The sequence below is a fragment of the Podarcis gaigeae genome (assembly GCF_964106915.1).
Source record: "Podarcis gaigeae genome assembly, chromosome: 5".
Taxonomy (NCBI): domain Eukaryota; kingdom Metazoa; phylum Chordata; class Lepidosauria; order Squamata; family Lacertidae; genus Podarcis; species Podarcis gaigeae.
In genome coordinates, this window is record NC_139681.1 from 16,133,613 (window position 1) to 16,160,403 (window position 26,791).

Consider the following 26,791-nt stretch of genomic DNA (forward strand, 5'->3'; position numbering starts at 1 on the left):
GAACCAAGCCAATCAGGGCTTCCTGTTTACATCTGCAATCATCACTTGTGGCATGAAACATCTTATCTCATGCTTATCCCTGCACCAATGTTGGAAAAGGATATTGTGTCCATAAGAGCTGTAACCTAACAAACTTTTTGGTAGAGGCCTTCCCAGCCAGCGAGGACTTCAGTTTACTGAATATTTCTGAACACTGGTGAAGAATTAAACCTCTGCCCTACAATGGCTGATTAACATTCAACAGCCTTTTAAATGTGTCTGCGGGAAGGTGGAGTTTTCGTTTTGCTGTTTTGTTTTAAATTATTTACTTGTTTTCATCCCGTATTATATTCTGTGAACCACCATGAGCTATTACGATGAAGGGCTGTACATAAATCTAATAAATAAGATCATAAGATACATATATACCCCCAAACAAAGTGTCATGCCCAAGAATACACGTCAATAAGCACTTTTTTAAATAATTGCAAAGGAAGTATATGGTATCTGGCTAAGGAAAAGAAGATATGAAATTAGCTAGATCATGGTTTCGTTTTATTGTGGCAGGGGGAGGGAAAGGAGTTTCTCGGGAAAGTGTTACATGAGCAGAAATGGTTCCGGGCTGGGGTGGGGTGGGGGAAAGAGATGAATCAGTTTGAAAATATGAAGTGTTGGAAATGAGAATCAATATTCTGGAAGAATATTGCAGAAGCCGAGGAAGACAGAGAAATGGGAGAAGAGAGAGTCACAGTAGGGAAAGGAATGCTGTGGAGGACTGTAAACCCTGGACTTACTGGCTGAATAACAGAGAGAAAGCTGGGACTGCATGGACTCAGTCTGGGTTTTGCTCTCACAGTGACTCCGTCCTTCAAGCACTGAGCTGCCATCCCCGATGGAGAGAGGGGGCGCTTGCATGGCAAAGGATGCAAAACACACACACACAAAACATACACACACAAATAACAAAACAAAATAAAAAAACAACAATGTACATTCAGTTAAAAAAAAAAAGATAATGGAACAGGACAAAACAAGTACAACACTCATTACAAAAAAATATTGCTGGTGAATCCTGCCAAGACATGACGTTATCAGGTATCGTGCACAGCTAAGGGCAGAGCTGGCTGCTTCTCCCTACACCTGTTCATATAGCTAACACTGAAGCTGCCAACTGCGTGAGTCTGTTTACGATTTTTTTTCATGTTTACCTGCACGAATCCACTATCCACCACAAAGCTCATCTATAAACTACACTCACGTAGCAACGACGGATAAGTGGCTCAGCTCTGGCAGAAGAGTGGATTGTGAAAAGGCACTCTAGCAAAGAGCAGCTCATCATGGGGAAAGCAGATGCGTGAGAGAATGGGAAAGAAATGACAACGGTGGAGTAATTATCCTTTCAAGGGACTAGACGGCAAAATCAGAGCTTGGTTCATTCAATGGAGCATACGGTGGCTTCTCTTGAAAGGAATTTATCAAAAGCTCCCACATGCAATTTCTCTTGCAACCCATACCTTTGCTTTAGCTTTGCATACACACTTCAGAATTACAAGATGCTCTTAAGAGGGCACTTCCTATACTGATGTTTACAATATACGGGCACATATGGGATTTGAAGCCGATATGCTAGGTTAGGCCATTTGCCCATGTAGCCCAGTACTGTTCGACTCTGACTGGCACCAGCTCTCCAAAGACCCCGGTGCTCATGCCAAGGACTGATCCTAGGACTTGGTGCGCAGAAAGTATGTGTTCTATAACTGAGCTATGGGGCTCTCACTTCAGAGCACATACTGATGCTCTTTTTCACCACCACACCACTCCTTATTAAAGCATGCACATCCGAGTATTAGTTTTGCCTACAGGCAAAAACAGCTAATGCTCTTGACAAAAAATATTCTGTGTTATGAGCACTCTTGCTCTCTTAGGAGCCCATTTCCTTGAGTAGAGTGTGGATACTCTCACGTACCAGGTCTGTGACCAGTTTCTGTGCCACTAGGCTAAGTTTTGTTGGTATTCCAACAAAGGAGCGGGAAGTAGCACATACTTGCTATCGTGGTCCATTCATAGATGCTAGCCATTGACATCTCTTTGTTTCCCTCTGGCACTTTTCAGGTGGCTAGATTTAGGTTAGGCTCCCCCAAGTTGCTAACACTACACTCAGGGAAGCAGGTCCAATTAATGGCTGAGGGCTGATAGATCAGTCTTACAAACTAGCCAAGGCAAGGGGACATTTCACAACGGCGTTCTCAAAGGTATCTGTGTATGTAGAAACCTCAAATCCTTTTCTGGATCTGTCGGCCCCCATCCCTTCTTTATTTTACTGTGTGACTTGCTCACACATATGGGCGAATGAAAGTGAGCTGATCCTTGATGAGGCACAGCCTCCTGCGTGGAAAGGTTTTTTGCTGAGTATTAAAGAGTCATTCTGGAATGCACTGAGGGTTTGGAACAGCTTAACCAATCTAGCAGTGCCCCCCATCCCAAGTGCTCTTTGGTGTCAATGTTACATCGATGGCTACTGCTACGATGCAGTCTTGTGGCGCTGCTGACATAAATTATGAGACTCGTTCATATGGTCTGTTGACCTATAATAGACTATATGGGTCAAGATCTAGGTACGGTAAAGCTAAAGGACCTCTGGACAGTTAAGCCCAGTCAAAGGTGACTATGGGGTTGTGGAGCTGGTCTCACTTTTCAGGCTGAGGGAGCTGGCGTTTGTCTGCAGACAGCTTTCTGGGTCATGTGGCTAGCAGGACTAAACAGCTTCTGGCGCAGCAGGAAACCGTGACGGAAACCAGAGTGGACGGAAATGCCGTTTACCTTCCAGCCACAGTGGTACCTATTTATCTACTTGCACTGGCGTGGTTTCGAATTGCTAGGTTGGCAGAAGCTGGGACAGAGCAAGGGAGCTCACCTCATCACATGGATTCCAGATCTAGGTGTACTGGTAGAGGCAGAGTTATGTAAGAACTATAAATTGGGGTAAATCCTTTGAGAAAGCCCTACTGACCAGCAAATAACTTCTGGCTGCTCAGCTTAAGCCTGCATTCAGGTTAGGAGGGATATGCCATCACAGCACAGTCTTCCCCGACCTCAAGTCTGCTGCTGAACTATAACCCCCAGGATCACGATAACTGGCCATGCTGGCAGGGACTGATGGGAGACTTACTAAATATGCCAGTTGTCCAACATCTGGGGACTGAAGGTTGGGGAAGGCTGTTGTATTGTGGCCCCCTAATTCTGAGTCTTACTCCTGCACAGCTGCTAGGTAAGGCAGGCAGGCAGGCAGACAGGCATGAATACAAGACATTCTCCCAGGCAAATATCTCTCACAAAGAGAATGCGAAGAGCACCCTCCCTCCCAACCAAATGGTGAGCCATCTGGGATCGGGCCCAACTTCACACAAGTGTTTTGATGAGCTGAAGAGAATGCAAGTTGGTTCCTTATGTATTTTTGGCTGGTGGGACTAGTCTACGAATAGCTCCTTACACTTGCACAAGGAGTGGTGATATAGCAGTCCGCATCCCCAAACTTCCAGGATTAGGTGAAATCTCAAAAGCTTTTAAGAAGGCAGAGAATCGCACATGCCTTCCTTAGACAACAGGAAGTCCTTCAGATAGCAAAATCCTTATAGCAGCCAGCCTACAGCCTCACTACACTTACTCCTCCAACTACAACTAGGGGAGGGGAACACAGATCAGTTGCATCAACAGGTAAGGAGCCTGGCATGGAAAACTGCTCTGTCTCTGCCAGTGGGTCTGGGCGTTCTTGCCTGCCTGCAGCCAAGGAACCTACCCTTCAGGTCTTCATCTTCAGTGGTAGTATTACAGCTCTCCGTGGAACCCTGCAAGAAAGAAGATTGGTAGATGGAAGTATTGAAACATGCACGGCGGGGAGAGATTTCTATATAAATGGGAAACCTATCAAAGAAATGGAATTTAAAGGAGAAATGGGGAAACACGCACGTCCCTTGGTTCGCAGGGCAACAAATCAGCGCTTTTCTACGTAACAAACCTTCTGCCACGTGTGATCTTTCCAAGTTTGAAAATTAAATTCTTATTTCTCCACACTATTCAAAAGGTATAATTTCAAATATTTATAATTTTTTTTGCTCAAATATGAACCCGGACAACCAAGAAGGTATAAGAATGCCCTGCAACACAGATTTGGAATGGGACATAAAGGAAGATACTTGGTTAGTAATATTTGCGGGGGGGGGGGGGGACAATGATGAAGACTCCTTTTCATAATATAAAGAAGCGTCATTAAAGTATAGGGCTCAAGTAGTACATGACTCCTGGAAGACTCTTGATTATAAATGCATCTGGAAACCCAAGGTGCTAGAGGGGATGTTCAGAAAAATGGGTCATGCCTCCAATTTATGGTAGTTTTTGGGCACCTGGTATAAACATTCCTGTTTAGATAAGCCTACCCAGATGCTTAAGACAGTTTGGGGTAATTTTGATCTGTTTTAGTATGTTAACTTTTGTATGTTTTAAAGCAGGGTTGCAATTTTTTCTTGACTTTACTGTTTTATCTTTTGTAAACCGCTTTGAGGTGTTTTTGTTGTTGTTTTTAAATATTACGAAATAAATCAAATTAGCAAATAAACAAAATGTTTCCAAGACTGATGGAAGGCACTGTTTATGATTCTTTAAAGGGCTTAAATAATAAAACAGAGTGTCACAGGTCCCTACATTGCAGGGGGGTTGGATTAGATGGCCCATAGGGGTCCCTTCCAATTCTATGATTCTATGAGAGGTGTCTCCTCTCATATGAACCTTCAGATTCTGACCTTTACCAGGGGAAACCCTGCCATAGGTATTTTATTTTTTTAAGAGGTAGAATTTAGTGGTGCCTGGGCCAGGGCTTTGAGGTGGCACCACAAATCTGGCCACATTTGAAAGAGGAAGAGGTTCCTGAAATTAAGACGAGGTAGCCAGGAACAAGGGCAGCAAAATGCTGCGACTACGTATTGTGAAAGCCATAGAGGTATAACGCAAACCACAACTTGATGGTGAATCGAGTTCTCCAGCTCTCTCCAGAATTTGTAGCAAAAGCTTGTGCATACCCTCAAACCCACACACCCCACATTAGTTGCCAGTGGTAAGGGAGAGGGAAACAAAGAATGCAAAGATCTCGGGGCGCAAGGTAAGTTTTCCTATGCATTAACAGAAACTGGGAGAGATATTGGTTATGATACTCCTTGTCTGGATGCTTTTTATTAGACTCAGTTTTGGGGAACAGTGAAAAGGATGTTTGGGATTAACGCAAGTCCTTTGTGATCTGTCACTTACCTTTATGCCATCATTAGCATTGTGCACAACAGTAGTTTGTGGTTCCTAATTGAAAGAGGACAGAAACACAAGTGTCAGATGTCAGCTCCAAAACTTTTCTCCCTCCGTGTAGTGCCTGTTGGGAGAGCAATGTGACAAGACCAAAGCACAAACACCTCTATCCTAAAACGGTGTAAGTACATCCCATCCCATTCACCTTAAAGGGCCGTTCAAGAGTTTTGGAAGAGAAATATCCAATTGTAATAGATAAACTTACAAGGACACAAAGCCATACAGGCCTCTCTATATCCCAATTTTGTTTGTGAACTTTCTTCGGCCTGGAAGATTTCCAGCAGTGCTCAAGAATTAGTGACCCACAGAGGGTACTGATTATTTGTTACTTTTAAAAGCCAACATTAACATTTCACCCAGATCAGAGAGGAGAAGCAGGGCTTTGTCTCCACGTTTCCCCCACAAATGTCTCTGGAAGGACATTCACAATTTCCCCACAAAAATGGCAGCCAAAGCTCCACAGCAAAGAGCTGCTCGAGTAGGTAAGTTGCAAAGTCCCCCAGTTGGTTGAACTGACGTTTCCAAAATGAGACATTTTCAACAAAAAGAGGAGGGGAGAAGCTGAGCGTCACAAGAGCAGCATTTGAAAAGCCAACGCATGGTGAGGTACAGTGAGTAAAGGACAGGGTTAAAAATTATGAAACAACCCAAGGGGGAGGGGGAACCTCTCCGAAGCATTACACGGAGTAGAAAGCAACTATCCAGTCTCTTAAGACTCCTAACTTGCAGCCATTCCTGTATTCTTTTTGAGAAACTTGCCCAGTTCTGTTCTATGACAGTATCACAACGCCCACAATGTTCATCCATTTCTGTGGCCCACAGCCTACTTCCAAGTCTTTAAAAGAAGGGCCAGAGTGGGCATTGGTTGAGCTGTCAAAAACACAGGAATGTGTGGCCCCGCTGCAAGCGTGTTAATCGGGAAGAGTGAAAAATCCGGTGCAAGTAAGACAAGGGCAGAGGTTTCCAATTCCTTCATTCTTTGGAGACTGGATGTCGTTGACCACTCCATCATGGCCTCCTTGAGGTCAAATTATATCAGGAGAAGCTGCAGGCCTCACACACAGACACCACAGCGCTTCTGCACCTCTCACTTGCAAGGGAGCTTGGGATAAGAGCCGGGGGCAAGAGATTGCAGACAGAATTAAGCAGAAACACGGAGCAGCAACAGGCAGCATTCTGGGCAAGGGTAAGAACCAAAAGTAAAAACCAAAGAAGGGCAGATAAACGGTTGGGAAAGATACCATGGACATCTGCACTGGGGCTGATTCTTTTGCTGGGCTTACTACACTGGCTTTGTTGTTGGTCTGCGGCTAAGACAGAAAAACAGATGGTTTAGTTTCCCCCCCCACCCTGCTGGGCAACAGTCATAAAAAAAAACCATTACATTGCTATTGCTGCAAACAAGACATTTCAGCTCAGTCCCTTCCCAAAGTCACCTGTGGAGGGGAAAGGAAACAGGAGAAGGTGTAGTGGAACAGGTCATGCCTGGTTTGCCATCTTCCATGGCAAAGATGCACCCAGATACCCGCGGAAGATTAAATAGGATTGGGAAAAGAACGAGATGGGTATAGACGGGTTAGTCCAAAAGCAAAGTGGCAAGGAACTTGAGGGAAGATGAGTAGCCTAAATAGGAGTGTTAACTTAGCCAAGGGATGGAGGAGATAAGAGAAGGGAACACATTCAGATGAACTGCAGTATGTTGGATGGAGCAACCTGGTGGCTGGTCACATTCAGAAACCTTGTGGCTGGAGCAGAAGGAAGGAAGATATTCATGACTAATCCCTCAGTGGGCCAGAGAAACCAATGTGTTCAACGACCTTTCCAGCATTCCACATAAGTTTTTGATGTTGGACATAAGTTGGACTCATGTTCACACAAACCTAGTTCACCAAAATATCCTTCCTTCCTTTCCTGCAGTTCTGGATCCTAGCATTCGAAATTGCAAGGGCTGGTTAACTCGTATGCTTCTCTCAAAGAGCGGAAGACTCCCAGCCCAGTGTGAGCAATCCTGCTTGAATTCAGGTAAGCCAGAAATGTACAGGGTTGTGGTCCAGATGCATGTTTTTCAAGAAGCAAACCTGGATGCTTGTTCTCCTTGGCGATGCACAGCAGAGGCCAGCCCAACCCTTTCCTAGCTGCCAAACAGCAGACTGAGAAAGGAGCAGGTAAGATGAACTAGTCGAATGACTATCCTACTATGGGAGCCACTGCCAAGCTGAAACTTATTTAACCTGTAATATCCACAGTGAAGTCATTTGGAAAGCTGAGAGGAGACCACTGGAAGTTGTGCATTTGCAGTTCACAATGCATTGCACTGGCCCAGAGCATAGTCTGAAGGTACATGATGCAATTCTACCGCTGAAACTAAAAGCAAATCTGCTCCTGGTTGGGAGACTGCCTAGGAAGCATATGAAAGCCACTCTGAGCTCTTTAGAAAAAGTGTAATAAATACATGATAAAATAATGGGAGAGGCAGATACCCTTTGGCAAAACGGAGTTATACTGACACAGAAATATCTTATTAACCTGCTCTATCAAGCACCTTCGCCACAATAGCACCATGGTTGCTCCACTATTATGCATTTCAACTGGTACCAAGCCCCCCCCCCCACACATTTGTAGTAGTTCTATATGCACTAACACATCAATTTGCAATATGAGTTAGGAAAACCACAGTGTTTCATGGTAGCCAACCATGCAATTTTCAGATATTCAGAAGAAGTGTCAAGGATCAGGATAGCAGATATGTCTATAGGTAGAGGTCAACAGAAAATTACACAAAGAAAGTTGGGGAGATTTTTGTAACCTGGGATAACCCACAACTAATTTATTTACTTGACAGGGATTGGCTGACACAGTGTGGCCTCTTCAAATATAAACTCCAAGGCATTGGAGATGTCTCTACATCATACAATGCCACTTTGCTGTGTGAGAGAGGGGAAATCAAGCAACCATGTGGGAGAGTACCCCACCAAGATGAGGACAGGGTGGGGAAAGACCCTTCCAATTAATTAGCCCTTCTAACAAGGTTACTTGAGCCCCCCTCTCTCTCTCACACACTCTCACACTGCACCAGTGTGGCACTGCATCATGGGAATGTGGCTCTAACACCGCCAAGTGTGAGTAATGAGTTGGGTAGGTGCAACAAGTACAAGCTGAACGCAAACCCTGTAAATGACCCCACACAAATATCAGCTTCATGGAACCAACCCTAAGTATGTTCCGACTTTAACCATGCCCACTCTGTAGCATGTATAAGCAGTGCTTTCCAGAATTCTGCTCTGTTAAAATTATGCCCAGGACACACTCATCGGCAGACTTCCTTAACCCATGTGTTGAAACTGTTCGCTATGCTATGTGGGCTAGAGGTTTTCAAGTTCTAAAAGGTCCATGAGATCTATGAATCCCTCCCTAGGGAGGTCAAGAGATGCCTCCATGTTGGCAGGGGAGATGATATCCCTATCCCAGATCTCCTCGTGGCTGCAACCCTACACGGGGAAACAGTTCTGCTTTACTTAATCCAGTTCTCGATTTCTTCCCCATAACCCATAATAAAAAGAGGAAGACAAAGCAAGTGTAAAACTGGGTTTCAAAATAGGTTCATTTACACCAGCTAGGCCCTTCAAGACAGAAAGTAACACGTGTGTTTCTGTACCTTCCACCACATGGGACAATGTGCACATCACAGCAGATATAACGGTTACAAATAAAACCAGTAGCAAACGTTCTTGCTGCCTCATTACTTTTCATAAAAACACAAGTCTTTGTGAATGAAGACTTGATTCTCACACTTAGGATCCTGCTGGTTTTCTTCCTTGCTATGCTGCAGGCACCTCTCTCACTCTCTTTTCTTTAAGAATTCTGGTATTTAATGCGGGATAGGTCCCAAACAAAGATTTTAAAAATAAATAAATAAATAATTCTATTCATGGGGGTGGGGGAAGACCCACTCTGCTCCTATTGAAGATTATTTTTAATACTTTAAAACAGGGGTGGAGAACCTAAGGTCCTGTGAGGCAGTGAATGAAGTCCACTGGGCTTCTCTGGACTCTCCCCAGGGCAAACCCCTCATCCGCTGCACTCTGTGCCCTCTGGGTAGAGGGATGCATTTATTATGGGGGTTCAGAAGCCTTTGACATCTGACTGACTGGAACACAGCCTACTATACAAAAAGGTAATGCATCCATCCGTTGCTTCCACTATTTGTTGCTTCTGGCTCCACCTGAAAAGGAATACGGCTCCCAAGCTGGAAAGCCCAACCCTGTTTTATAATGAAGAACTGCACCCCAACAAAGTAAACCCAAAATCTCATTAAGCAATGGTGTAGCCAAGAAAAGCACTCACCATATGCATCTTGTGGTGTCTTTGCCACATCTTTGACTCTCACAAAGGGATGCAGAAGGGAAAGTCGCCTGAGCTACCTAACACTGCAACCTTACGCATGTTTACTTGAAAGTAAGCTCCGCTGTGTTTAGTGAGGCTTACTCCCAGGTTAGTGTGCATAGGATTGTGCTGAATGCATTGGAAATCAGTAGCAGCAGTATTCCAAATCAGAGAGTGAGGACAGGTCAAATACATACACACAGGTTACGCGGAGAATTCACAAGAGAAAGTGGACCTTCACATTAAACCTGCTATTAACAGACATGGGAGAGGGCAGCTAGTTGTCTGCCTTGACAGCAACTAGCATACACAGTTGAAATAGTGGCAGGCAGGCAAAGAGTTCGTTCATATGCTGATTTACCATCTTCCCAATGCAGCAACTGGAAACACAGAAGCTGGGCACTGCTGATAATGAGCAAGACGGAAGAGAGTGGTTTCCTATAGAGAACATGACCTTGAGAGCGTTTAGCCCACACATGGAGGGAAACTGTGGTCCAGTTATCATGATATACACAATTTTAATTTTGCTGTTACAGAGGGCAGGGGCCACTAGGAACAATGTCCACCTCCTGTTCTTGTGTCATCTGAAGTACTAACTAAGGGGTTCAGGAGGTATAAGCGAGAAGACAACAGCCCAAGCTGGCACCTTGCATCAAGGCCATTTGTTCCTATGGTGTACTTGCATTGATGCTTTACCATGAACTTCTCCAGCTGAGCATTCAATGGCAACGTGGCCAGCTCTGCTGCTGGTACTTTATAGTAGTAGCATGCAAAAAACCTGCTGATGAAGAGACCACCTGGATTCTCCTGCTGTGTCAGATGCCTAGGCTATCACCAGATATCCCACCATGATTAAGAATAGGCCAAGTACTGTCCAGGCTAATGAGGGGACTGGGAACAAGTACTTGAGTCTTGTTTTGGAATGAAAACAAAACCCTTAGGCCAAATGGTGAGGATCTCCCTGCCAAATGTAGAAAGCCTCACTCGGCAGAAAGTTAACATTGAGGCCAATCACTAGTCTACTGACTCCAATGAGTGTTATTCTAGCTGGTAATCTCTGTTGAGGGGGGAGCATGGAGCAGCATCCTCTTGTGTACCTTGGAAAATAGCTAGGACCATTCTGCTAGGTAGGTTGTGATGCTGTTTCTTCCGTGTCCTGGAATTGGGGTGGGGGTGGTCAGGTTGGGATGAGCACTCATCAGTGTTGGTGCTAAACTTTAAAGTCCTAAACGGCCTTGGCTCAGTATACCTGAAGGAGGGTCTCCACCCGTATCGCTCAGCCTGGACACTGAGGTCCTCCTCCAAGGGTCTTCTGCTGGTTCCCTCACCGCAAGAACCAAAGTTACAGGGAACCAGGCAGAGGGCCTTCTCAGTAGTAGCGCCCACCCTGTGGAACGCCCTCCCATCAGATGTCAAGGAAATAAACAAGTATCTGACTTTTAGAAGACATCTGAAGGCAGCCCTGTTTAGGGAAGTTTTTAATGTTTGATGCTTTATTATGTTTTATATATTCTGTAAGCCACCCAGAGTGGCTGGGGAAACCCAGTCAGATGGGCGGGGTATAAATAATAAAATCATCATCATCATCATCATCATCATCATCATCATCATCATGGCACATTCAGCAGGTACTACAATGCGACAGACTATAACACTGCCCTCTGTCTGCCTCATGGTTGCTCTTGCTCTGTGTTATATGTTGCTCTGAGTTATACGCAGCTTTGGTCCTGAAGGAAAAATCTTGGCTGGAAGTGTAATGGCAGTACTTAAAATCTCCCACCCTCCTTGTAAGCTGACTTTCATTTACAGGGAAGTGAGAAGGAGGAGACTCTGATGGGGGGTGGCGGGGGACGACGACCCTAAAATTAAAACCTGAGGAGGTGAGCATTGCAAGAGCTTTACCTAGACTCTGTTTCTTGTCTATAAATGGAGCTGTTGAGAGTGCAGGAAGTCTTCCCCCCTGAAGGAAGTCTAAAGCTTTGGCTCAGCCACTACTCTTCCCAAAGGATGCCCAAAGCAATCCCTAAGGAAAGCTAGGAGAGGGATGCTGATGTCACCAGAATTTTGCTTGAAGGAAGCGAGAGCTTCAAATTACGAGCGACATAGAACGAGACTTAATTCTTTTGACATTTGGTTGCATTATATATCCAACACATCCCGGGGAATATACACATTCATTATGAAGGGGGAAATGAATGGGAACAGTTGTCAGATATGTGATTAATGCCAACTCATTTTGGCATTAATGCCAACCATATACTTTTGGAATTTTTTTGGTGCGGGAGGAGCACTGAAGGGAGAAGATGGGAAAACAACTGTGTAACGGAAGAGGGTCTTAGGGACAGAATTCTGGGAGGGAACAGGAAGTTAATGACGGGTGTGAGCCACACCATGGTGCTGCGCCCAAACTTTTCACCCAGGAAACAAGGAAAAGGCCGTTTGTTCCGCACTGCAGGGCTGCTCACCACCAAGGAAGGTAGCGCTAGCGCAGTGCAATGCCGGCTCCTGTTTACATTTCAGCACTTCTGCAATGAATTACCCAAGGTTCCATGCCCGGACGAGAGTGCAGAGACCATGCTCTTCTTGGCTATGTGACCCAGCTTGGGAGACTGTTTGTCAGTTCACTCAATATCAAAAGCTGAATTTAAGGTGCCCAACTTTCGGAACCAAGTCAAACCCTTACCAAGGGCCTCGTCTACAGCATGATCTTTTCCGTGAGAACATGGACCTTTCGAAGTGCGAGATGTCTCCCCTTCCCACCGGCCCCAGCCCCAGCCCGCCCCTTGCCCAGACATGCTATGTGAAGGGGGTGATGAGCACAAGCTGGACGTGCATGGCATGAGAATGGTGATTGCACAGGGTCACAGGCAGTTTTATGGGAGGTGCTCACCATCAAATGCACGCTGGAGCTTGACTTCCTTTTCTGGACACACCATTGAGAGGAGGAAAAAAAGAAGGAAACAAAGAGATGAGAAGAGAAGCAGAGAAAATGTTGGCACTTGTGTGTCAGCACAGACCCTGCTGCCAATCATGCTCCTCCAAGAAAGGATCAAGATGGCACAAACATCTGGGCACATGGAAGGCAGAGATCATCAACCTGGCGACACGGCATTCCAAACTCAGCAAGAGGGTAAAACAAAGAAAGAATGCAGGCAATGTGACATGGGAGAAACGGAAACTGGCGATATGTTCTTCTCAAAATAGTCCTAATCTAGCAAAGGATGAGGAAAGTTTTCCCGTAAACGACACACAGTTTCCTTCCAAAGAAATCACACTTCTAAACTGCCTATTCAATATGGTAACAAAGGGCAATGGACAACTGGTGTTTCAATCCCTTAGCATTGGGTCTTTCTGTTCAAAACTGCCCTCATCTGGTCAAGTGGCAAGCATCTATTTCCTCACACAAATAAAGAATGTTTAATTCACCTGTACTGGGAAGGTGGCTTACAATGACAATTACAGCTGCAATTCCAAGGTATGCACAAATGCACCCACAGAGTCACAAAGCATGCTTGGGGTCTTCCAGAGAAAGGAGCGTTTCAGCACCCTGCCCATAGAAATAGTTTTCAAGATGAGGCAAAGAGAATGGCTGGGTATGTAACAACGTCCCACCCTTTCGATTCTTGTCATCAGAATCAAGGCACATGTCACTCTCTCACATAGCACAGCCCTGGGAACTTGCACAGAAAAGAAGAAACTAGATCAGAGACACTTGCGCACAGATGCACGATGGGTCAGACAAGAAGATGTCAAGTGTGTGCTCCAACAGGAGTGCAGAGAAAAAGGCACTTAGGCACGCTCAACAGGAGGTGTCTGTGTGAATGGAAACAGCTAGGTTTCATCGAGTGAGACCAGAGAGTTTACGAGCCCCTTTTTTGCCTAACCCCAACAAGAGAGAAACGTGGCATTTTCTAAAACAATTCAAGGAAAAATAATGAAGCATAAAACAAGCATGGCTGAGAGTGTGTAAGGCACTTCCCAGGTACGTTGGCAGGGGAGTAAGATTAAGTACCAGCCTGCAATGATTGATGGGCAAGAGAAGAAGATGAGGAAAGCCAGAGATTGCAGGAAAGAAGCATGATTAGCATTGCACCATGCTTATTGCTTAAGCGATCCACCCAGATTGTGTTTCCTCTTTCCTTTCTGGCAACAATTATTACTCACATGGGGCATCAGCCACAGTCTTGTTTAGAAATCCTACTCTCAGCCCCTGCTCCCTCCCTCCAGACCAATAATAAACAGCTGCCTGTTATACAACCTTCTGGGGGCATGTAGATATGTGTTCTGACTCTGCAGAGAAACCCACACAATGCCCACTGAATTGCACATCATATTGTGTTTAAGCAATAAAACACACGCATTTCAAAAAGCAGGATCGTGGTGTGTGGGGATACTGCCTGATGACTGCTGCTACTAAAAGGCTTACATACACAATCCTATGCATGTCTACTCAGAAGTCCCATTGATTTCCAATGGGGCTTAGTCTGTTTATTTTTTTTGCGGTAGATTTTATCATTTTTTTGTTGTGGTTTTGCCTTATAGTAACCTATTTGCTATGTAAGCATGGGGAGAGTGGACTTCTATTGAACAAAGCATTAATTAATTAATTGTTTCAATGGCCTCAACCCATGCATTGCACCAAAGCTGGATGGGGCCATAAGCTGTCTGCATTGCAGTCTTGTTCTTAACACAGCTTGTGCCTAAGGCGATATATTGATATATTATCCAAAACCGGTTTTGCATTCCATATCGTGATAATCGGTTTCATAATTTTTGACCTGGCAATGTATCGTGAATCATGATGTGCGTTAAGGCTGAGCGGCGACTCGCTTTCAACATCACAATATATCACCAGCTAAACATCGTGATATACCGATTATATCATGATGTCTGAAACAAGGATGTAATTATGTAGAGGTGAATGGAGTAGTGTCCTGAAAACTGCTGCTACTTAGGGGTCTAAAACTGATACATTTTTACTTACCTTTAACATATTGTTACAACTGTTATTTTATAGTACAGAGCAACAGGGGCAGAAGGAATCGCGAGGCAAGCGATGATAATGGTTTTCCCCACATTGTGATTTTTTACATAGCACACACACACATCGTGATTCGCGATGTATCACCATGCTGAATAGTATGAAATCGTTACCACAATGTGAATTTCAAACTGGATTTGGATGATGTACTGATACCTTGCCTAGTTTGTGTGTGTGACGCAAAAATCACGATGCGAGAAAAACCGTGAAGCCAGCCAATTCCTCTACATAGCTCCTTATTTCAGACATCATGATATATCAGTATATCACGATGTTTAGCCGGTGATATATTGCGATGTTGAAAACCAGGTATTGCCCAACCCTACCTGAGGACATTGAGAACATCTTTGTGACATGAGAATTCTTCTCAGAACTGCAAGTGTATTGTCAAGGTAGAATACAAAGCCATGCAAGAGTTCAAACCTACGAGCCCTTTTAAAGCGGAGTTTCTCAAGGCATGCCATAGTAGGTTTTCTCAAGCATGCCTTATCACGGGCAGTTAAGGAAAAGCAGAGCAAATAGCTTCAAACCCATTACACTAGCACAAATAATCACAGAACAAGGGGAGAAGGAAGGGGAGACAGCAGGACCCACTCCAGTGGATTGGCAGGGACCAACGGCACTTTGTTCATCATCCCACAGAAAAGTCTCTCTTAGAGGCCACTCCACCCGATCATGAACTATTTATGCAACTTTGTGAAGAATTAGTGTCTGAATTTTATCGTTTTCTTCTTCCCACAACGTCACTTTTCCCCTTTGTATGAAGTCTATTGGATTCAAGTCTGTGGTCAGAGTTTTGTTTTGCTTTTTCATCTTTGCACAGTGCCACAAAACACATTAAATGCTTTACACTAATAATGGCAGTTTAAGAGATTTTGAGTGTGGGTTTTGGGAACTGCCTAGCTAGTTCAAGTCAGGAGTTGACATTGCTTCATATCTTTCTCCTCCACCCATTTTCTGACTTCTGCTCCACATGCAGGTTCCTCTTTCTCAGTTCAGCGCACACTTACTTCAGTAAACTTGACTGGGTTCCCTGTCTCTTAGCTTCCCTATTTCCTGGGACCTCCTCCTGGCCTCAGCTTGCCACACAGGCTTCCTTCTGGCACTTGGGCCTTTGTGAGGTTTAATCGTAGACAATCTCCCCTTCCCTCAGAGAAGCTTGTGTGCAAACATTCTGACAGCTCCATTCCATCATCAAATTGGAAGGTTTATCAGAATCCTGCTCCATCACAACAATTATTATACTACTTCTTCTTCTTCTTCTTCTTATATTTATTTATTCATTTATTTATTACACCTTCACTGTTTAAGCATCCCGCATTTGCTCTCTTTGTAACTTTGAAGACTACAATGGTAGACTACTGGTAGACTACAATGATTTCAGTTAAAAAAATGTAAATAATGCAAACCCTTTCTTCATCTGTTTCTCCTTAACAAATATAGGGGTTCTAGACCCAAGTGTTACCTGACTCAACACAGATCAAAATGATCCCCTTAGCCTTTATTTGAAAAGGCCTCAGAAAGTCATTGCAGAGCTGCTTTCTCCTTAACACTCAAGCTAATCCCCTCCCTTGATGCAGAGATTTAAGACCACTGCTCGTTTTATCTTCTGTAGTCTTGTAAAACATAAAAAACCCCAATAATGTTCTTACTAAGCATCTTCTCAATTGATTTGTTCACCCTCCTCCGATTCCTTTTCAGCTTATTCACATCCTTCTGGATGTCCAGAACTGACCACAAGACTTGACTTTCAGTAGTTCAGGGATGACATAGTGGACAGGATGGTAGGGAAACCCTGGCTTCATTTTCCAAGTCACGCACAAAGCTCCTCTTAGGCCCAGTTACCACCTCTCAAGTGAACCTACTTCATGGGCTAGTTTCAAGAATAAAACACTACACATTGCCCAGCTTACAGAGAGGATGGGATACAAATGAAATGAAAAACCACCATGACTGAACTACCATTACTTAGGAAGCACAGAAAATCATGTTCCGATGAGGAAGGAGATTCCTATACATCCCTAGGAATCACGTCTCATTGGCTGAACTGCTCCTATAGTCAAGGGATTATTTACCCTAAACTGGCTTTCGTATAAATGAAAAAGTGGGTTTTTGTCACTTACCTGTAAATTCTAATTCTTCCTAGTGGAAGGAGGTTAGTCTGACAATTGGGATGGCTCTGCCTAAGAGCAGGCAGGATGAAAACTGATGACATCATCCAGGATGAATTGGCTCCTGCATGCCTCAACTATGCTAGAGCAGTGCCAGAAGAAGACCCCTCCATGCAGAACACAATTTCAAGAAAAGTAACCAACTATATATCTGAGAAGGCTGCCAACCATAACAGTTTAAAGCAAAACACCACAATACAGAACAGAGGTAATACCCAAAGAGTCTACGAGTCTCTCACGTGGGTGCATGACTCCAAACCAGCCAAGAGTGAGGCAGACTGCCCACATTCCACCGAAAAAGTGAAGGAATTTAAGCAACAAAATTCTTCCTCTGCGCATTCTGTGGGATGGTTCATGTGCATGCACCTGAACACCCTAAAAAGGGGGGGAAAGGTAAAGGACCCCTAGACGGTTAAGTCCAGTCAAAGGCAACTATGGGGTTTCGGCGATCATCTCTCTTTCAGGCCGAGGGAGCCGGCGTTTGTCCACTGACAGTTTTCCGGGTCATGTGGCCAGCATGACTAAACAGCTTCTGGTGCAACAGATGGAAACCAGAGCGCACAGCAATGCCGTTTACCTTCCCGCTGCAGCGGTACCTATTTATCTACTTGCACTGGCGTGCTTTCAAACAGGTTGGCAGGAGCTGGGACAGGGCAACTGGAGCTCACCCCATCGCAGGCATTCGAACCGCCAATCTTCTGATTGGCAAGCCCAAGAGCAGGGGTAGGCAACCTAAGGCCCGGGGCCGGATGCAGCCCAATCGCCTTCTCAATCCGGCCCCCAGATGGCCCGGGAATCAGCATGTTTTTACATTAGTAGAATGTGTGCTTTTATTTAAAATGCATCTCTGGGTTATTTGTGGGGCATAGGAATTTGTCCATTATTATTTTTTTCAAAATATAGTCCGGTCCACCACATGGTCTGAGGGATGGTGGACCGGCCCACGGCTGAAAAAGGTTGCTGACTCCTGCCCAAGAGGCTCAGTGGTTTAGACCACAGCGCCACCCACATGCGAGCTCTCCACACCTTGACTTCTGTCACTGAGGTGAGGCTGGTCCGGGCTAGCAGGAGCCCCATCCTTCCGGATGATGTCATGAGTTTTGACCCTGGAGGAGAAGCCATCCCATCTGCCAGTGTGTCCTATCCGCACTTGAGAGAAAACCAGTGGCGTAGCGTGGGGGGTGCAGGGGGGGGGCCAGCCGCACCGGGCGCAACATCTGGGGGTTAGGGTTAGGGGGTGCAAATCCACGGGTTAGGGGGCGCAAATTACTTGCCTTGCCCTGGGTGCTGACAACCCACGCTACGCCACTGGAGAAAACCGCTGCTTTTCCCCCTTTATCCTCAAATAGGGCGAATTAACTGTTTCCCCCTTCTTTGATTATTATTAAAAGCAACAATAACACATTTCTATATATTGTTTATAAACATGCAATAATGGTTTTATATGTTGCTTTCAGATGTTCAGAGTGCTTTGTACAATTTCTCCTGTTACAATCCTTACAACAACCTTATTGAATTAATTGGCATTATGCTGAAGCTGAAAGTAGCTTGACTAAAGTCATGTGATGTGTTTATAGTGGATGCATCAATTCAGATTGATATCATATTGATTCATGACCCAGTCTCTTAGCTGCTGTGCAACACCAGCTCACACATCCTTTCCAATATGACATTTTAAAACTCGAATTTCTAGGTAGTCATCTCCAGCGCATCCGAGGCAGGTTTTCTCATCCCTTGCTCAACAAGTGTTGGCTTCCATGGTAAGTTACTTTTTAAGCTGCCCAGTATAGACTTATGGAAGAAAGCAGAAATAATAGATTGTGAGTAAAACTAGCTCCTTTGCTTTCTCTGCAACTATACAGGATGAAGAGTAAATTTCTACAAGAGCTAAAAAGAATTTGCCAAAAGCACACACACTTCTCTCTAGTTCATCTGAAGTATTGTAACAAGCCAGGATAAATAAGTTAATGGGGTAAACTTATTCACAAGAACAGGATTAGCAACATGTGGAACAGACCCTGTTAGTATGTTATCTGCTGTGTTCAGTTCCTGGGTTTCCAAGGTATGGCAGTAGCTTCTAAGCGATACGTTATTTTGGGCAGCTCCTATGCCCAGATTGATAGCACATAACCCAGAGTCCTAGCTGAACAACAAAGAAATCCACAGACAAAGGAAAATTAATGGAATTCTAAGAGAAATCACACCCGTGAACATCTAGTTTCCTCCCTAGAACAGTACATCACACACCATTAAATTATCTCCTCATTACTATGGAGCTTTATCCTATTCTATCTCCCTGCCTCTTTCCCCAGCAGGAGCTAAAACTACCAGCAGAGATTATAGGGGGGAAAGGCTGAAATTAATTTGGAAACAGCATTCAGGACTGTAAATTCCACAGAAAAACTAATTATCCCAATGAATGCAGTTCATTTGCTGCACTTGTTGTGAGATAAGCACAACCACAATTCCTTGCAGCCAACACAAATACTCACAGGAAAAGCAAACGGAGAGAATAATCAATAGTCAAGAATTCATTAGAACATCACAGAGGTATCATTTTAGGGTGATGTCTTTCACTTTGTATGGAACAGGAGCAACGCTCCTGTATCTTACATATGAGCTGTGGAGATGAAATGAAGAAAACGCTGCCTATTTAGCGGTAGCAGGATAGACTCAAAATTGGGAAACATGTGCAAAACATGTACAGTTAGGGCGGGCTTCTTCACACACATGCAAGGAGCTTTGGGGTCAGAGGTTCAGGCAATTTCATGGGAGACATCTATCCCCAAAGAAAATGGAACTTCACTTCCCTACGCCCCCCCAAAAGGAAGATGGTTCTGTAAAGCTAATTTCTGTATTTGGTTGGCTCCTCTTTTGAGCTGACCACTGATCTGATGAGTGCAAGGGTCAGAAAATCTAACAGCTGCTTCGAAAATAAGAAAAGCCTTAATTAAAAACAAACATGCAGGAGGAATTCTTCTTGTCCTTCGTTGTAGAGAAAAATATGAAATCTTGTATTAATTTATGAAGCCCTGAACAGATTAGATCCTGGGTAGCTCAGGGACTGCCTGACCCCTTACATTCCAGCTTGATCACTAGGATCATCTACCAGCAATGTTGCTGGTTTTCCTCTGAGTTGGCAAGGACTATTTGACAACAAGGAACCAAGCCTTTAGAGTCAGCCCTGTCCTGTGGAATATTCTGCTAGTAGAATTCAGCAGGCTTCTCCTGTTTCAACTTTGAAGCACCTGATGAAAACTTTCCTATCCCATTAGACTTATGCAGGCAAATAAGAATACACCTTTCCACAACAGTAATCTGATTTTAACTTTTTTTTTGTATGGTTTTTATGGTATGGTTTTATGTACAGTTGTTGCAAACCACTTTGACGTTTTCCTTATGAATTGGTGGCTTATAAATATCTTTTATAAAAGTAATTAATAAATAAAATGTATACCCATTCTCAACAAAACCCTGATCAACTACAGAAACTGGATTACGTACTGGGTCCTAACGCTTTACCAATCTCATTTTATGGATTCTTATTCTCCAATATGTCAACATCACTGTCGTCTTCTTTTTAAGCTCCACAATGAGACACAGTGAATTCATAGCATTTGAAATCTTTGATACCACTTTAATTTATATATTTAAACATAAACTCACTCATACATCAATTCCAGAACCTGTAGAGCAGGGCTGGGAAGACTTCAGACTTGCCAGATATTATTATTATTATTATTATTATTATTATTATTATTATTATTATTATTAACCCAAAGATCCACCAAACCAAAGTGAGAGACATAGCAGGTAGAATTAAAGAATAAGGGTGCCTCTGAGCATATTCTGAGCCTAGGAATTTATTTTCAGTAACAGGAAATAACCTGTTACAGTACTTTCACACATATCCTCTATTTAGCTTGTTTCTTCTCAGTGCCCTACTTTGGGTGGGAACTCATTTTGTGTTGCTATATTTAAACAGTCGGGAGTCAGAAACCCTTGCAGATCTACTGCAAAATCACCCAGGGATCTGCTGCTAGATCCCAGTCTATCTTTTACACAACCCTGGCTTAGGAGAGAAAGAAAGATCAATGACACAGTAAATAGCAGAACTGAGGTGGGAAAGTGGTGAAGACAGTCATAGGAGGAGAAGCACAGTTGTTTTCTGGTGCAGGAATGATTGTGGGCCTTTGGTCAAGGACAGCAATTCTAGTCCAACAGACTGGAAAGGAAGAGGCTGGGCTAAAATCCAAAACCTACCTTTACTCCATCAGACTTCTTGTTCAGTAAGCTTTTGGCAGCTGCAGAGAGAAATAAGAGACACAAGTAAGTTTCATTTTTGTGAACGCCTGTTCCCTTGCCCTTCAACTCAGTCTTATGGGAGTGTTAGCAGAAAGTTTTCCTTGCTAATTAGGATGGCTTTAAAGGCCAAGCCATATCCATCTCAGGCTCCTGCTTGTTCAAAACAACAAATTATGCAACCTGCCTGGTATTCACACCAAAGACACTGCTTAGTAAAACAGGCCTTGAGAGCTCTTGAGGTTTGGTTTCAAATCTTTTACTTTCATTGCTTACCCCATCCCTTCAATATTCAAAGTTAACAGTGACAATAAAAAAAAAGGGGGGGGGATCTCTTAAATTCCAAAAGCTGAACGTTACCCCTTGAATACAGTTGTTAAGGCTGCTTCACACAAGGCAAACTTTCTCCACGGAAGTCATCAGCACTTTTTTTTAAACTTAGAAGTTCGAATCTCACATGTAGTTTTGTTGTGTGCAATGAATTCAAAAGTTGGCTTGACCAGCTGCAAGTTCCTGCTGCATGTACACATGGCAAAATACACGTATGATTTCCATGCAGGAAATTTTGCCTGTGAAGTGGCTCATGCATAGATATTACCTATTAAAAAGTAATAGTCGATGGGCGTGGTCAACGCCTGGGAATTCCAAGTGCTTTGACCAATCCAATCTACCAGCGGGAATCCACGTGGAATAAGAAAAGATGGCTCACGTTCCGCGGTGGGGAATGGGGAACAGAAGCAAGGCAGCACTGGGAGCTGCCAAGCGGGAGAACGCAAGGGAGACATAGTTCAGGCTACCTGTTTCGCCTTCAGAAAGGCAAGGCCATGTCACCTTTGTCTGAACGAACAACTAGCTTGCAGACACACAAACACGTCACACACAAGTATACATGTACTGCGGATGCATGTGTAGCAGAGGGATACAGGGCGACCCCCAATGCACACATGAGACCACCTATACATGCCCAAGGACAACAACTCAGCATATCCATTTACAACAGCAAAGCGGCATTTGCTTGCAACTTTGTGGCCAACAAATTCACTCAACAGGTGCCTATTGGCGTAAAGGAACTGCCCCACAAACTGTACACTGCAGTTGGTAGAGGGTTCTAGGGACACGGTAGGACAAATGAGTTGCAAATTTATGCTAATGCCTCTTGAAAACTGCTTAGGTCACATCCACATGAAGGTACAAGAATAGGGTCAAGGCGAAAGCATGATGTGAAATTTCCGTGGCTGGGACCGCAGCACGGATCAAAGTCTCACAATGCAGAGAATGGCAGGCAGAGAACATTCGCTTTATCTCTAAAAGTGTGAAAATACTAGCCCTTGCAGTCACCATGAAAGCATAGTTAAGTTTCTGCTTTAAAATCCCAAGAGAGCCAAGTTCCGGGTTCTCTGGCATCTCCTACACGTTTCAAAATGGGTTGGGCTAAAAATGGGGTGGGCTTCATGAACATTTCCTTGTCCCTCCTTGTAAAACTATTTTTATATAGAAGCTAGATGGTCACCTATCAGGGGTGCTGCAGCAGAAAATTCCTGCATCAGAAGTGGAATGGATTGGGTTGCCTTTGAGGTCTTGCCCAAATCTAGGATTCTAGTACAGCAAGTTAGCGAAATATAACCTGGTTGCCTTAGCCGTGTGTTCCCTCCTCTCCCCCTTCCCTTTAGCAAGGGCTATGGGAGGAATTCATCCCCAGTGATGTCATCACATAGCCAAATCTGATTTGCTATACAGCACTGGGACATTGTTGTGTTCATTATGCAACTGGTTGGGATCATGTAGTGGTAAGGTAGCACATATTGGGGCTGTAAACAGGTACGAAATAGACTTTGCAGAGGCCACTGAGGTAGTGGCGGTGGCAGGGTTTCTGTTAGAGGAACTCACTGCACTCCCTAAAGCCCACGTTTTGCATAAAATAAATGTAACTCATGGTAATTTGGCCCAGAACTGCACTCAACACAGTTATTGTGTGCCTAAGGAGGTTTTAAACCCAAGACTTGGACAGAAATATTATGCAACCCACATATCAGGCTACGGAAATCTGACCAAGCAGCAGGGTTAAGATCTCCTGCTTGCTGAATTTGGAATTTAAACCCTGAATCCCAGATTATCCTGAATATGGGCAGGTTTGTATGGAAGTTGAAATTCCTCTGAAATGTTGTGCCCACCTTGAAAACAAACGAACAAAAAAAATGGAGGTGTCTTTACTTCCCTATTTACATGAGTAAAAAAAAATGTAGGAACAAAAATGAAACATAAAACTTCTGACTTTCTATACACAAGTAAAAAAAATAAAAATAAAAGACCCAGCAACCACCACCCTCATAAACTGCATTCATAGACACTTGGAAGTTTCACTTGCCCCAAAGGCATACTATCTCAAGTTTCTCCAAGAACTCCTCTACATTTCATGGGAAATTCAGGGCTACAAATGAACAGCCTTAGTTAACAGCGGAGTCAGCATGAAGGAGACATCACCTATATGAATTTAATGAGGCCTACTGCACGGACTGAAATCAATTTTTTACACTTGTGTAATTAGTCCTGACTCCACTCTATGAAACTGATGCTTCATGCTTGGAATTTATTTTTTACAGTTTATAACTGCAGCGCACAAAAACTCTGCTGCGTGCTGGATGACAAAGTGCTCAAGCACATTTCTGAAAGAGTCAGAAATTTCATATCGATCTCTCCCCACCTGTGAAGTTATCATATTGGGAGGAAAGGCAGCACCTTATGTGGTCAGTTGTACTGAATACAGAGACAAACACGAGAGAAAATTCGTCTCTGGGTAGTCTTTCCAGGCTAAAGAGGTGGGGTGGTGGTTACTCAACTACAGCCTGTGTAGTTTGCAATATGGATAGCATAGCTGCCATGGAAAACCACTTTGACGTGAGCACTTTTCACACAAGCTGCTCTGTCCACGGGGTGCGTTGCTTACACTGGCTTTGCAACAAGAAACAGCATGGTGCCTTGGTTATGCAGAAGTGGGTTTGAGGTTCTATCACGCCACCAGCAGAACATACGAAACAGGTCTCGACAAGAGGAGAGTTAAAAGCAAAAAGAGAAACTATACACCACACGGCACACCCAAAGTGGACATACATCGAGTTAGGCCACAAAATTTTGATGTGTGATTTCTAGTTTGGTCTGGAACAGAAGACAATGTGGAGGAGGGGGTGGGAACCAAGGGAGAGGTAACAGGAAAACGCAGTGCTTCTTATTGGAATTTGCTTCCATCCCTGGGGGAAATGCAGGACAAAGGTTTAAGAAATAATAATAGTGAAGAGTAAGCTGCGTAGTTACACAGAACTTACGGCTTTGTTCTGCACAACCCACTTTAAACAATGGAAATCACAAACCAAGAAAGGACACTTCCTTACCTGTCTCGTATCTTCCTTTTGGCCCTGTCAGAAATTATACCCCACCACCACACAGAAAGCAAGGAAGTACCGTATTTTTTGCTCTATAGGACTCACTTTTTCCCTCCTAAAAAGTAAGGGGAAATGTTTGTGTGTCTTATGGAGCAAATGCAGGCTGCACAGCTATCCCAGAAGCCAGAACAGCAAGAGGGATTGCTGCTTTCACTGCACAGTGATCCCTCTTGATGTTCTGGCTTCTGGGATTCAGGATATATTTTTTCTTGTTTTCCTCCTCCAAAAACTAGGTGCGTCTTGTGGTCTGGTGCGTCTTATAGAGTGAAAAATACGGTATTTGCATGGTTCTAGAGCACTTGGAGCTACCTTAAGGTGATAGGTATCACAAATTCCTCAATGCCTGGTATAAAACGTATGCCCACAAGTGCTTGGAGAAGGATGGGGGGCTGGGGGGGGGGAATAGGAAGAGCAGCAAATGTCATAGACCATCACAGATTGTGAACAGGCTGCAAAATGCATTTAGTTAATTCCCCACTCACCCCGAAACTCTTAACACGGAAATAAGTAGTTTGCGTTTATAGTGGGGCTAGAAAAATAGCTGGGTAGGAGAAGCAGTGGGACTATACTGTGCACTGCAAAGAGATGCAAAGGACAGCCAGGAAGCCTGGTAATGCTAGCTTGAACACAATTGTGGAAATCTGCTCACATCCTGACCCTAATGAATGTTCCACAGTTCACATGCTTCACCCACACAGCCCCAGAAAAAAACAACCCAGTTACAGGCCCAGCACTGCAGGAAGAGAAAAATTTGCTACTCATTTAAAGCAGCTCATGCAATAGAAGATGGTTGCGGGGAAACTTTTATAAATTAATTTACAACACGGTGACAAGAGCAGACATCCCAAGCAGACAAGACAAGACAAAGATGCATGTTTATTCAGAGTTGTGGCCTGCAGGTGTCAGCCGACACACTGGAAATGCGGAGGTAGGATTCCCACAGATGAAGCACCACACACAGGCACAAGACATGGTTTAAGATGACTCCAAAAAAAACAAAACAAAACAAAAAAAGCACAGGGCACAATACACAACTCAGCACAAGACGACAGCAGGGGCGACCCCAGGAAAACTGCCTGGGAGGTCCCTTTCGGGTAAAGAAATGTTTTTGCATCCATGCTCTGCAGATTCCCAGACATGGGACACATTGCCATCCACTCTTGACCCCTCTCAACCCTCCACCATGTGATGTTAGGTCAGGTTCTGCTTTGAGAAACTATTTTAACCTTAAAAATATATATATATTAAAATGCTTACTCACAATTTTAGCATAGGGTTGAGTGACCCAGAGTTTGCAGACTCTGCTAAACTTGACGTCACGAAAGCATGTATATGAAAAATTCTGTAGCCGCAATGAAAGCAAGAGCCCCAAATTTCTAATCTTTATGGTCCCTAAATCTGACTCATCTGAGAGAGTCTGATACAGGTTTCATTTAAAAAAAATAATAGTATCTTTAATGGTGTCTGAAGTTCTCTGCTGGTATCAATTTTGGGAACAGTTTCCCTTCCCGTATATATTATCCGGCGGGCTGATCATCCTGGTTTTAAACTAATGGGCAGGGAGAGAAAATGGGAAGCTTTCATGGTTGCAGAAATAACTTGGTGTATAATGACAAAACATTTTCCAAGCAGTCCTGGAGGGACTGATGAGTTCCTCTGCCTTTTCCTCTTGTTTAATTCACGGGAAATTATCAGTTAGTCTGCAAGCCTGAGTGCCAACAACAGAGGCAGGAGAAATGATCTTTGCCAGTGTCACAGCAAACCAGGGGGAAGGCCCCTTTTATGGGGCACCAGAGGCTGTCCCCCACTTCCTCTCATTTCTTTGCCTGCACACTCCTGGATCTTAGGCATCATCCCACCTACGGCACATTGGCTAAAACATATTAGTGAAATTGGGTAGTTACTTTTGCTAGGTTCCTTTCTTGAAGTGGTTCCTTTCTTGAAGTACTTATCACCAATCACTCACAAAAAGCACAACCCTACTGCCCACCCACCGAACTCTGTGGCAGGAACACTGGATCGCGAGAAGTCTAAATTCTGCAAGGTGATTTGTATTTTTATGTATATATATATATTGCATGAAACACCACACGCATAGTGCACCCAGAAACAAGCATGCAAATTAAGTA

At 44.0% G+C, this 26,791-nt stretch overlaps 1 protein-coding gene across 37 annotated transcripts in view; it reads right to left on the reverse strand.

Moving 5' to 3' along the window:
* CAMK2G (calcium/calmodulin dependent protein kinase II gamma) overlaps nt 1-26,791 on the reverse strand; it is a 164,933-nt gene that overhangs the window by 15,041 nt on the left and 123,101 nt on the right. For 8 of the 37 annotated variants that reach the window (XM_083738377.1, XM_083738369.1, XM_083738357.1 and 5 more), the window contains 4 exons: nt 21,187-21,227; nt 6,570-6,638; nt 5,278-5,322; nt 3,776-3,824 (listed from right to left, as the gene is read on the reverse strand). In XM_083738377.1, coding sequence (XP_083594503.1) covers nt 3,776-3,824; nt 5,278-5,322; nt 6,570-6,638; nt 21,187-21,227 — 204 coding nt within the window. Of the gene's footprint in view, nt 1-773; nt 888-3,775; nt 3,825-5,277; nt 5,323-6,569; nt 6,639-12,601; nt 12,635-21,186; nt 21,228-26,791 lie in introns of all 37 variants that reach the window. The other 29 variants (XM_083738390.1, XM_083738389.1, XM_083738368.1 and 26 more) reach the window with 7 other exon arrangements.